Source organism: Schistocerca americana, chromosome 5 (genome assembly GCF_021461395.2).
Source record: "Schistocerca americana isolate TAMUIC-IGC-003095 chromosome 5, iqSchAmer2.1, whole genome shotgun sequence".
NCBI classification, from domain to species: domain Eukaryota; kingdom Metazoa; phylum Arthropoda; class Insecta; order Orthoptera; family Acrididae; genus Schistocerca; species Schistocerca americana.
The window spans coordinates 585,816,253-585,829,812 of record NC_060123.1 but is presented as its reverse complement, the minus strand read 5'-3'; the positions used below and the strand labels follow the sequence as shown (position 1 = coordinate 585,829,812).

Below are 13,560 nucleotides of genomic sequence, written 5' to 3'. Positions count from 1 at the left end.
AGACCCCCGGGAAGACCGGAAAAGAGATGGACTGACAATGTCAAGGGAGACATGCGCGTTGTTGGCTTAAGACCAGAAGATGTCAACGACAGGGAGAAATGGAGGAGATGTAGCAAAAAAGAAGACCTCGCAAGTCGGGATTAATTCTTGGAAAGAAGGAGATAGAGAGTGAGCACATTTATAAGTTTTTTTGGGTCCCGCTTCAGTTTCTAATGTGAGAGAGACCGTCACCTGATCGGGTGAGTGCGGTGAGAACGGCTCCGACGAAGAAGATGTGGCGCGGCCTGGCGCCGAGGCGGTCGGTGACGGGCGGCACGGTGAGCCTGGACAGGAAGTCGCCGACGGCCAGCATGGTGAGGCAGAGCGCCGTGTCGCTCAGCGGCAGGCCGACCACGCGCTGCAGGTAGAACGGCAGCAGCAGCGTGAAGTTGACGCTGGACGTCACCATGCTGCCCGTGCCGAGCATCGTGTTCAGGAAGACGCCGCTGCGCAGCAGGTCCAGGTCCATGAACGAGGCCACGCGGCGCCACACCGGCTGCGGCTCTGCAAGCGGGAGTACTTCAGTCAAGCAGCCGACTCATGCGTCGTCGGGTATGCAACGATCCAGGAAGGTAGTACTATATTAAAGGTACTAGCTGATAAGGCAGGCATTACCTAGGTATTCATTTTGCCAGTTTTCTGTTGTAAACGGAAACAAAACATGAAGTGTGTTTTCAGTGTAATACGAAAAAATTTGAAATTATGAAACACTCGTTCGAAGATACCGGAGGGCTGGGCAAAGCTGTTTCGCGTGTCTTCAACGCGACATTACAAACGTCTGTATGACAAAACATCTTCATGGCTCTGTAGGCGGTTATTGTTTTAGCCTACAACCGTTTCTGCTTCGCAGTTGGAAGCTGTCAAAGTTCTGCCAGGTGTGAAGTATTTCCTAAGGTCGACTCGACTGTAGAAGTTTCCTAGCAGTAAATAATAAATGTATTGAAACATTCATGCTATTTTTCACGAGTTACATTGTTTATGACTTTATATTTCGTGAACTACGAGAGGTAGGCGATTGTTATGCCACACAGCGTTCTTGCCTGGCAGTAAAGCATATGTTTACTAAGTTGCACCTGGTGATACGCCAGTATGGCGATGACGAATACACGCTTCCAATGTGCGTTCACCGATGTCGCCAAACACGGATGCGACCATCATGATGCTGTAAACAGAACCTGGATTCATCCGAAAAAATGACGTATTGCCATTCGTGCACCCAGGTTCGTCGTTGAGTACACCATCGCAACCGCTCCTGTCTGTGATGCAGCGTCAAGGGTAACCGCAGCCATGGTCTCCGAGCTGATAGTCCATGCTGCTGCAAACGTCGTCGAACTGTTTGTGCAGATGGTTGTTGTCTTGCAAACGTCCCCATCTGTCGACTCAGGGATCGAGACGTGGCTGCACGATACTTTACAGCCATGCGGATAAGATGCCTGTCATCTCGACTGCTAGTGATGCAAGGCCGTTGGGATCCAGCACGGCGTTCCGTATTACCCTCCTGAACCCACCGATTCCATATTCTGGTAACAGTCATTGGATATCGACCAACGCGAGCAGCAATGTCGCGGTACTATAAATCGCAATCGCGATAGGCTACAATCCAATCTTCATAAAAGTCGGAAAAGTGATGGTATGCATTTCTCCTCCTTACACGAGGCATCACAACAACGTTTCACCAGGCAACGCCGGTCAACTGCAGTTTGTGTATGAGAAATCGGTTGGAAACTTTCATGTCAGCACGTTGTAGGCGTCGCCACCGGCGCCAACCTTGTGTGAACGCTCTGAAAAGCTAATCATTTGCATATCACAGCATCTTCTTCCTGTCGGTTAATTTTCGGAATAACTTACGGAAAAAGTCATCGAAGGACACTACACACCATCGAAGTTGCTAACGGCCACCGCTAAGCTACCCCTTGCATAGGAAACTTAAGTTTGGAGCATGGCGTATGACGGACCGCAGACTCTGTTGTTGTGACAGGCGTGAAAGCGTTCGACACCGCCCAACGTCCTGGATGCTGTCATGCTCACTGCGTACTTTCCGTCCACAGCTCGTCTACGAAAAAACTAGCGTTATCTGTGGAAGGAGTGGCCTGACAGTAGTTGTTCAATCGTATAATTTCTGCTCTCGGTGTAGTCGTTGCCTGACGCTTGCAGACATGGATTCCCATCCTGAACTGGGCCCTGAAGACATAAACTACAGCCTACGGCGTTTGTCGATATACTTTTGTTATGTGTGTTCTGTATTACGAGATATTATAAATCAAAGTCCCCTACCGCCATTTATAAATCATGTTTTTTTCTCCTTTATTGGTTTTCGATCCCCCCCCCCCCCCCCCCCCCACCTTCCACAGCTTGATACGCCGTTCTACAGCCGATAGTAGAGTTAAAAAACATAAAGGGAAGATGCCCAAAATATGTAAAGGCGATAAAACGGTGACTCTTGAAAACAGTAAAAAGGCGGAAAGTTACAGAAATTAAAGTAGAAAAAACATGAGGTTTACGATGCTAATGAAGGCACACAGTAAGTGCACAGGCACAACTGAAAAACACGGTGACAGTATGTTTTCAGTTCGCAACACTTTAAGAAGGGGCACACAACACTCCAACACTCAAACACTGCACTAGAGATTAGAGACGAAGATAACACACCACTGTCTAAAGCAGATGGGAGGGGGAACCCGAACAGATGAGGGGAAAAAAGGGTGGGGAAAGCAAAAGGGGGGCCGGGAGCCGATGGATGGAGAGGACACAGCAATAGGGCAGATGCGAGAAAAGGAGTGGGAAGACAATGGAGGGGAAAGAAAAAGGACTCGGGGGGAGAGAATGTAGTTAAGGAATGGGTGGGTTGAGAAAAAACAAGATGGAAGGGGGGGAGAGGGACCCCAGGAAAAAGATGGAGGGAGGGGAAGGTGAGGATCGAAGTTGATAGGAGGGATAAATGGGGGGAGAGAGGGCATCGTCCGGGAGGGGAGCTGGTGGAGGCCACCTCGGGAAAGGAGATGAAGGGTGAAAAGGTGGAGGGTATGGGGGACAGAACGGTGAAGGCGCGGTAGCAGGTGGGTGTTGGAGAGGAGAGGAGCAACCAGGGTATGTGGGGGATCAAGTCGGTAGGAGATGTAGAGGACGCGCATGTGTTCTAGGGAAAGGAATCAGTTCATAGAGGATTTGCATTTGGGACTGGAGGCCTATATGGAAGGTGAGGCCGGCCGGGGTGGCCGAGTGGTTCTAGGCGTTACAGTCTGGAACCGTGCGACCGCTACAGTCACAGGTTCGAATCCTGCCTTGGGCATGGATGTGTGTGATGTCCTTAGTTAGGTTTAAGTAGTTCTAAGTTCTAGGGACTGATGACCTCAGATGTTAAGTCCCATAGTGCTCAGAGCCATTTTTTGAAGGTGGGGCAGAGTGCATGGCTCTCGAGAATCTGGAGAGACTTATATAATTTGGGGGGGGGGGGGGGGGGTGGATATCCAGCTAGGACTAGCATAACAGGGGATGGGACAGATTAAGGATTTGTAGGTATGGACAATGGTAGAGGGGTTCAACCCTCATGTCAAGCTAAAGAGGACTTGAAGGATATGGAGGCAGTTGTGGGCTTTGGATTGGATAGAGCAGAGATGAGGGATCCAGGTGAGGTGATGGTCAATGGTGAGTCGAAGGTAGGTGAGGGTTGGGGAAAGGCAGACAGGGCAGGCGCAGATGGTAAGGGAAAAATCAAGGAGCCAGAAGGAGCGAGTGGTACAACGTATGATGTTTGCCTGTGTCTTGGAAGGATTGATTTTGAGGAGCTCCTGATTACACTATGTGCCAGAAAGGTCAAGGTGAGTCTGTAGACCACTGAATGGCAAGGAAGGCGGTGTCATTGGCACACTGCAGGAGGTGGACTGGGGGGTGTGGTGTTGGGGCATACCTTCTGTGTACAGGAGGTAGAGGAGAGGGGAGAGGACAGAGCCCTAGGCACACCTGTGGAGGGGTAGAAGGTGCGGGAATCGGCGTTATCGATGGTAACATAGGAGGGGCGGTGGGAGAGTAAGGAGGTAATCAGACAGACATAGTTGATAGGAAGGGCATAGGTCTGGAGATTAAACAGGAGACTGGGATGCCATACACAGTCATAGGCCTTTTCGAGGTCTAGGGAGGGCGAAGGGACGGTAGTTAAGCTGGAGGGATAGGAGATAAGTGAGGCGTAGGAGTTGGTCATCGGCAGAGAAGGAAGGTCGAAAGCCACATTGGGTGTATAAATCATGTTTCATATGTATTACAAATCAAAGTCCCCTGACGCCATTTCCGTCTGACCGTGAAGGCTAATCTCAGGATCTACTGTAGGCATGTCGCTACAGTTTTCGCTAGCAGAAAGAGTCATTCTCGAGGAATATTTGTGCACATAATTCATTGTTACATTAATGATGACTGTTTAATATATGTATTGGTATCTTTTCCACATTTCATTGGCGTTTGGAGTGACATCTGATGGCTATGATACGAGCTACGAGCTGGTCAGCTACAGAGGAGGCGGTATCTAGTGGGAAAAGCAGTAAACAACCGCTGCAACTCAAGAGGGCAGCCGATTCTCCCGCCACTACTTTCTGTCTGTCATAAAGTCTGATCTCAGTAAGTACTGCAACACGGGATTGGCTAATAGAGAGATTCATTCGCGGAAGAGCTTTGTGTATATTGCTACATATTAGGAAAATGTTGTCTGATGGTAGATACTTAGAGCAATCTACACATAGCTGGGAAAGATCGCTAGTACTGTACATGCGTAACTACACTCCTGGAAATTGAAATAAGAACACCGTGAATTCATTGTCCCAGGAAGGGGAAACTTTATTGACACATTCCTGGGGTCAGATACGTCACATGATCACACTGACAGGACCACAGGCACATAGACACAGGCAACAGAGCATGCACAATGTCGGCACTAGTACAGTGTATATCCACCTTTCGCAGCAATGCAGGCTGCTATTCTCCCATGGAGACGATCGTAGAGATGCTGGATGTAGTCCTGTGGAACGGCTTGCCATGCCATTTCCACCTGGCGCCTCAGTTGGACCAGCGTTCGTGCTGGACGTGCAGACCGCGTGAGACGACGCTTCATCCAGTCCCAAACATGCTCAATGGGGGACAGATCCGGAGATCTTGCTGGCCAGGGTAGTTGACTTACACCTTCTAGAGCACGTTGGGTGGCACGGGATACATGCGGACGTGCATTGTCCTGTTTGAACAGCAAGTTCCCTTGCCGGTCTAGGAATGGTAGAACGATGGGTTCGATGACGGTTTGGATGTACCGTGCACTATTCAGTGTCCCATCGGCGATCACCAGTGGTGTACGGCCAGTGTAGGAGATCGCTCCCCACACCATGATGCCGGGTGTTGGCCCTGTGTGCCTCGGTCGTATGCAGTCCTGATTGTGGCGCTCACCTGCACGGCGCCAAACACGCATACGACCATCATTGGCACCAAGGCAGAAGCGACTCTCATCGCTGAAGACGACACGTCTCCATTCGTCCCTCCATTCACGCCTGTCGCGACACCACTGGAGGCGGGCTGCACGATGTTGGGGCGTGAGCGGAAGACGGCCTAACGGTGTGCGGGACCGTAGCCCAGCTTCATGGAGACGGTTGCGAATGGTCCTCGCCGATACCCCAGGAGAAACAGTGTCCCTAATTTGCTGGGAAGTGGCGGTGCGGTCCCCTACGGCACTGCGTAGGATCCTACGGTCTTGGCGTGCATCCGTGCGTCGCTGCGGTCCGGTCCCAGGTCGACGGGCACGTGCACCTTCCGCCGACCACTGGCGACAACATCGATGTACTGTGGAGACCACACGCCCCACGTGTTGAGCAATTCGGCGGTACGTCCACCCGGCCTCCCGCATGCCCACTATACGCCCTCGCTCAAAGTCCGTCAACTGCACATACGGTTCACGTCCACGCTGTCGCGGCATGCTACCAGTGTTAAAGACTGTGATGGAGCTCCGTATGCCACGGCAAACTGGCTGACACTGACGGCGGCGGTGCACAAATGCTGCGCAGCTAGCGCCATTCGACGGCCAACACCGCGGTTCCTGGTGTGTCCGCTGTGCCGTGCGTGTGATCATTGCTTGTACAGCCCTCTCGCAGTGTCCGGAGCAAGTATGGTGGGTCTGACACACCGGTGTCAATGTGTTCTTTTTTCCATTTCCAGGAGTGTATTTCACGTACGATACAAGAACTGTGTCCAACGTTGCACAGGAACCAACACCAGGGACGCAATCTCACATGCTCCGATTTATAGGTCAGACTATAGCAGGCTGTGTATAAGTTTCAGGTGAACTAGATGTCTTGGAAGCTGCAGTGGCAATAAATAAATAAAGAAAGCGTCGCACTGGCGTAACAGTAGCATCTGCTAACGCAGTTCTGCACAGATAGAAATTATAGCCTTACAAAATAACTAATTTATATACTTTTGCCTGAAATCAGCGCGGTAGCATGTTGAAAATGTTGATCATGGCCTGTGTTCCTGACGAAGCACAATACGGATTTCAGCTGTTAATACTGCCGAACCGACCACCCGAACCTCTGGTAGTGTTTGAAGGTGATGAGGGCTTCGTGGACGTCTCGCGAGCAGTCATCTAGTCAAAATGCCTTCAAATTAATTTTCTTTTACCTCATCACTCCACATAATTTTGAACACTCTTCTGTAGCACCACATCTCAAATATTTCAATCCTCTTCTTTCCCGGCTTTCCCAGAGTCCATGTTTCATTACCATATATTGCTGTGCTTTACTACTAAATATTGTTTGAAACTTCTTCCTCAAATTAAGGCCTGTGTTTGATACTAATAGACATTTCTTAGCGAGGAGTACCCTTTTTACCAGTGCTAGTGTGCGTTTTATGTCTTCCTTGCTCTGTAGGTCATGTGCTATTTTGCTACCTAGGTTGCAGAATTTCTTAACTTCATCTACTTCGTGATCAGCAATCGCGATGTTAAGTCTCTCGTTATCCTCATTTCTGCTACTTCTCATTGCTTTCGCCTTTCGTCTATTTACTCTCAGTCCATGTTCAGCCGTCATTAGACTAGTCATTCGTTTCAGCAGATCTCGTAATTTTTCTTCTCTTTCGCTGAGGATAGCAATTTCGTCAGAGAATTTTATCATTCATATTATTTCTCCTTGAGTTTTAATCTTACTCTTGAATTTTTCTTTTGTTTCGATCATTGCTTCTTCGATGTACAGACTGAACACTAGAGGCGAAAGGGTACATCCCTGTCTTACACCCTTTGTGCACTTCGTTCTTGATGTTCCGCTGATATTGTTCCTTTTTGACTCTTGTAAATGATATATATCATCCGTCTTCATCTATGGGTTTCCCCTAATTTTCTCAGAATTTAGAGATTTTTGACTATTTTAGATTGTTGAAGGCGTCTCCAAGTCTACAAATCCTATGATTTTTCTTTAAACTTGCAACGTCAGAACTGCCTCTCCGTGATTTTACTTTTCCTAAAGCCAAACTGATAGTCATCTAACACACTATCAATTTTCTTTTCCATTCTCCTGTATATAATCCTAGTCAGCAGCTTGAATGTATGAACTGTTAAAATGACTCTGTGATAATTCTTGCATTTGGCGGCTCTTCGGAATTGTGTAGATGGACGTTTTTTCCGAAAGTCAGATGGTACATTGCCAGACTCATACAGTGTACATACCAACGTGAATAGTCGTTTTGTTGCACAATGACACAATGACAGTCGTTTTGTTGTCGCTTCCCCCAATGATTCTAGAAATTCCGATGGAATGTTATCTATCCCTTCTGCCGTATTCCTTCTTAGATATTCCAGAGCTCTGTTAAATTCTTACTATAATACCGGATCCCTTATCTCTGCAATATAAATTCCTGTTTCTTCTTGTATCACGTCGTCAGACAAATCATCCTCCTCAGAGAGGCTTTCACCCTACTCTTTCCATCTGTCCCCTTTCTCCTCTGCATTTAGTAGTGGAATTCCCATTTAACTTTTAATGTTAGCACTCTTGCGTTTAATTTCACCAGAGGCTGTTTTGACTTTTCTATCTGCTGCGTCAGTCCTTCCGACAATCATTTCTTTTTCGAGTTCTTCACATTTCGCCCAATCTTCTTGCCACATTTTGCCTTAGCTTCCATGCTTTTCCTATTTATTTCATTCCTAAAGGAGTTGTTTTTCTGTATTCCTGAATTTCCCCGAAAATTTTTATACGTACATCTTCCATCGATCAACTGAAGTATTTCTTCTCTTGCCCATGGTTTCTTCGCAGTTACTTTCTTTGTACCTTCAGTTTCCTCTCGAATGTCTTATTCTGCAATAATGGGCCAAGGCTTTCTTAGAATCTACGACTGCCTAAAAATTTTCTTGATTTACACCAGTTCTTAAGCTACTAAAGAGCGCACGTTCAGAATATCTCTGCTGCTTACAAATCCAAACTGATCCAGGCTGAGTATTTATCCAGTTTCAGTCTTTCGTTTATGCACTCCCGTATCATTGGTAGCTTCGACCTAAAGTCCTCTATGCGCATCTGAAATTGCACACTCAGGTAGGCGGCACTGATTTTTTTATTTCGGGCCTGTTTAATGCCACCCTGTCTCTATTAGGAAATTAGTTTATCTTGTACCATTGTTTTAACAAGTGAAAATACCCCATAATCTCTAGATCTTGTCATAATGATGCAAAAGTTAGGCCGTACTGAAGTACTGACGCCTCAGAACACTTCTCGAGATGCTATAGTACGCATCATAAGATAAATAACTGTACAACGTAAGCCTAAAAAGTAATTCTTGAGAGCAGCAGTTCACTAGGGCACTCATTTTATGATACCTCCTCTCATTTTCAAATGATCTTCTTACCTTCTGTGATACTATTGGAAAGATTTTCTTTCTGGAATGGGCCTGTCATGTACTCATGTTTCCTGCCTACGATTATACATTTAACTTAAATGCTCAGTGAGCAGTTTGCAGATTCATACCTAAGTTCATATATCTGCAGACTGTATGAAATTTTCCTGCAGGTGATTGTTTTGAAATTTCCCGATAGTTCATAATCTTTACTATTTTACTTCTTTATGTAGTGTCTTCAGTTCGTTCCTAAACTATAAACACTTTGGTTTCCTATATCATCGCCTGTGGCCAGTACAGCTTTCCATAAGATAAACTTTGGTAATATTTCGTCAACTGTGCAAGGAGTAAGTTGTTAGTTACAACCATTCAGGTAACCCAAGCTTCAGTTTTCCTAATTTATTATTTCTCACACCTCACTGAACTATTCGTTGTGCCTTAATACTCGCTACTTCGGAGTCTTAAGGATTTTGTCCTATTAATTTACAATTATCATTGTTATATTTTGCCGTGTGCTTTCAGTTCTTTTCCCCATTCATTTCGACTCACTGTCTGTTTCATGTGGGTAAAAGGTGGTTTCCTCTCATGAATCCAATAGGAGCAGGATCATGTCAGGGAGTGGCGACGCTGCGCTATACGAGCACTCGATATCCTGAGGGAAACATGTCCTTATTATGCCACCTTTACACGCCGTGTGGCTCTTTAGTGGCTACATAACAGATGTTGCTCATGAACAGAGAATCCTGACATTAATTTATTCTACAACTAATATCAAATAGCAAAAAAGAGAACATACTTTTGTTGCTTTGCTGGGACGTCAGTTGCTAACAGCTGCATTGAATGTTGAAACATACACAGAAACAGAAGGTTTATAAATCTGTCACTCTCCAATACAATGTCTATTCAGAAGATGTGGAGCCCTGGCCACTACGAAAGTCTGAAAATGTTATTAAGCAAGCAAACACATAAAATGGGCACAGTGCTTGGATGCTCCAACTTAAATACACCCGCCGCTGGCGACCCCGAGTGTGGTCGTTTGCATCTCATTGGCAGCGGCGTAATCATTCGTAGCAGCGTCCTCTTGCTGCAGTGGCGGCTGCAGGAAACGCGGCGGCGTAACAGGCGGCGCGCGTATTTGAATGTGCACCCAACCAGATAACGGCCGATACCGCAGCCCTCAAACACTTACCGCTCCTAATCTCTACTAATTACTATGCAATGCTGCACCTCTTCCGAACCTGCATTAGATCAGCGTTAGAATATATGGTCCAACCCTTCCTTAAATGAAAATGACGAACTTTGAAACAAGCACCCCCAGGCAAATAGAGCTGGAGGCTCAGAATCTGGCACTAAAATGTCAGTGGATTTTTGGGAAGGGAGAGGTGAGAGGCTGGTAGGAATTCGACAAATCCTACTGAACAACAAAATACTGCAGCACGTAATGTTCGCACCATGGGACTTGAAGAACATCTCGCCCGTGTGGAATACGAAATGAGGAACATTAAATGGGGCGTTGTTGCAATCAGTGAGATGAGGTTGAAAGGTGGCACAGCTACTATCTTAATGTCCAGGCACCTCCAATTCCAGAATAATTCTGATGTAAATTCGCATATTGACGACTTGTATCTGCTAATTCGCAATACCCTATCACCAAGATCACTTTCATATCAGACTGTGTGGTCTACGTGGTCCTTGAGTTGAAAGCCAACATTGATTTCCCAGATTTCTCAGCCATTTGTGCCTCTGCACCTACTTCCACCTGCACTGATGACGAGGTAGAACAGTTCTATGAAACTTTGACAGCGTAAAAAATTTACAAAATACCACTTTTTCCTTAGTACCGGCCGATTTTAATGCTGTGATAGGAGGGAAGACCGCAGAAGACCCTCCCTTCATTGCAAATTTTTGGAACAGGAAACCAACGAGGACAAATGATGATGGATAAACAAAGAACGTTTACACTACATAAACGTATTTTACAATAAAAGTCCGGAATGAAACTGGACCTGGAGAAGCACTGTTGACACGGTTAAGAATGAAACAGACCACATCCTCACATCGAACAACCAAATGTGATAGACGTGTCAGTCATACATTGGTTCAATATAGGCAGCGATCATAGGCTATTAGAGACAGGATGGATATTAACGCTGGACGTTAGACAAAATGTCTGATGGGAAGGTGGATCCGATCCACAATAAATCTGCAGAAAGAAAAATGAAAGGAATTCAGTCACTGAATTGACAAGGAACTACTAACAGAAACGGTGAGAGGAATGGAACTCAATGAATTTTCAACAGGAGTTATCAACAGTATTCGAATGGCAGTAAAGAAAGTTATAGCACTTCGAAAACAGAAAAATCACTCAGCATCGAAACAGGGCATCTTATAGAAGAAAGAAGAAACACTGAGAGGGACTCACTTAAATACAGACTCCGCAACAGAAACGTAAAAATAAAGTTTAGAAGAGGTCGGAGGAGGCAAAACACAAGACTTATGGAGGATCGTTGGAAGAAATGTGAACACGAGAGCCTTTTGGTCAAGTCAACCAAAACGTAACATGATCATCCACAAAATTCGGAATGGCTGAGGAGAAGTTGTTACTAAAACAGACATAATTATTAAAAATATCGCGGACTTTTTCGGAAGCTCTGTAGTCAGTCAGTGCATGATTAAACAAGACACTCTGTCGTTAATATAGGATCGAAAGAACTGGAACCTATCGATAAAAAAATGGAATCTCCTGAAACAACTCAAGAACTGTAAGGCACTAGGAGAAAATCTTATCAGAAGTGTGATCCTTAAAATCTGCACTCCTAATTATGATAAATAAAGGTATCGAGGAAGGGTTGATTCCAGAGTCATGGAAAACTACAGACGTCGTCCTCCTCTTCGATAAATGTGGCTACACGAACATGGGGAATGACTGTTCCGTTAATATTTTACTTATCTATTCCGAGCTGCTAATAAAAACCATTAAGAACCGTTTGAGTTAGAAATTTGACTTTTACCAGCCAGCTGAACAGCCGCGCATTCAGCAAACGTTTCAGTACATATGACCATATTCATGTAGTACGCACAGTGATAGAGAAATAGCGAAGTATAATATCCCTTTTCATATTGCCTTGTTGAACTACCAGAGGGCGTTCAAGACACTCTAACCCGGGCGGTATTCAGGGCGATGAACAAGGCCGCATTGACTACAGATGTATCAACCTAACCATCTACAATTACGAGAACGCCACTCTACAGGTGAATGTAAAGAAAGACTGGATCAGTAGAAAGGTTCCAGGAAAAAGAGGCTCCAGACGACGAGTCACCTTGGCTCTGTGGAACATGTTCAAGTGTCTATCCAGGGGACAGATAGTTATCAATATGTATAGAAAACATCTCACCCATCTTCGTTTTGCCGATAGTATCATTCTCTGTCGCAATGTCATACACGAATTGCCAACAATCATGAGACTTTTGATTATTACCGTCTCCATCGAAGAACACACTCTGGAAATAAATAAATTCATTTATCAGGGACATAAAAACAAAATTGAAAAATATAATCAGACAGCAGAGATTACCTATCGAACTGGCTTCAGGTGGACAACGTTCTGGCAAAATATCCACAACTGGACTATTCCTATAAATTTAAAAGGAAAGATTTATGACACATACATCGTAAACAATGGCACAATTAATAGCTCAAATCTACTCCCGGTCTGTCAAAGGGCAATAGGGAGAGCAATGCTGAGAGGGAGTCTGAGAGACAGGAGCAAGAACGAAGGCATAAGGAGAAGAATGTGGGTCTGTGACGTTGTCGAGAGGAGAACGAGACATGTAGGGAAACACTTGGTCGAGACCGACCAACAAAGAGCGGTATGGATATCTTTGGAAGACGTTTATGTCCAGAAGGCTGAAGAAGACGAAACAGTCAATGTCATCTGAATATTCCTGAGAGATAATACTCTGTTGTGGTCTTCAGTCTGAAGGATGGAGTAATGTAGTTCTCAACGTTCTCTTCACCCCTGCATAACTAGTACTACAGCCACTTTAATCTCTTTACTGTGTTTAACTTTGATCTCCCACTACAGTCTTAGCCCCCACACAGTTCCCTAAGGTGGCAAATTAACTCCTCCTTGAGGCCTCCGTACACTTCCTATCAAACTACATTTTTTTTAGTCCAGTTGTATAATAAATGTGTTTTTTGTCCTTCTCATTTCTGTCCATCTTCTTTTGTTATTTGATATGGCCTGGTAATCATCAGCAAACTTCTATAACAACACATTTAAAAAGTTCCTATTTTTCAGTAAAATTTGTCGTTGGCGCTTCGCTCGATACATACATCTTAAGAAAGTAGTTCCCAACACTAAAATTTATAGTATATGTTAACGTTTGATCTTTTCAGAAAAATCTGCATTTTATAACGTCTTTATTTATAACTTCATTAATTATTTTGCTTACCAATTAGAAAATTGCTTTACTACTTTCAGTTGTTTATTTTTGATCAAATTTCCGCAGAATCTTCTGATTTTTCTAGTGCAATCCATTCCCCTTGTTTTCATTGTGATGGTGTTCATCTTGGGTGTATATCCAATTCCCAAGTCATTGTCTACTGTAGTGCTACTCACAAGAGAAATTAAAAGAATGTTTCCGAAACGGATTCAAAGAAATTGCTTTCTGTAGTTC

General features: G+C 45.1%; 1 protein-coding gene across 1 annotated transcript in view; it reads right to left on the bottom strand.

Moving 5' to 3' along the window:
* Nucleotides 1-202: 202 nt before the first annotated feature.
* The window catches only part of LOC124616560 (monocarboxylate transporter 1-like), a 79,094-nt gene continuing 65,736 nt past the window's right edge, over nucleotides 203-13,560 (bottom strand). Inside the window, exon 6 of the mRNA XM_047144879.1 lies at nucleotides 203-543. Within this exon, the coding sequence (XP_047000835.1) occupies nucleotides 203-543 (341 nt within the window). The remainder of the gene's footprint in view (nucleotides 544-13,560) is intronic.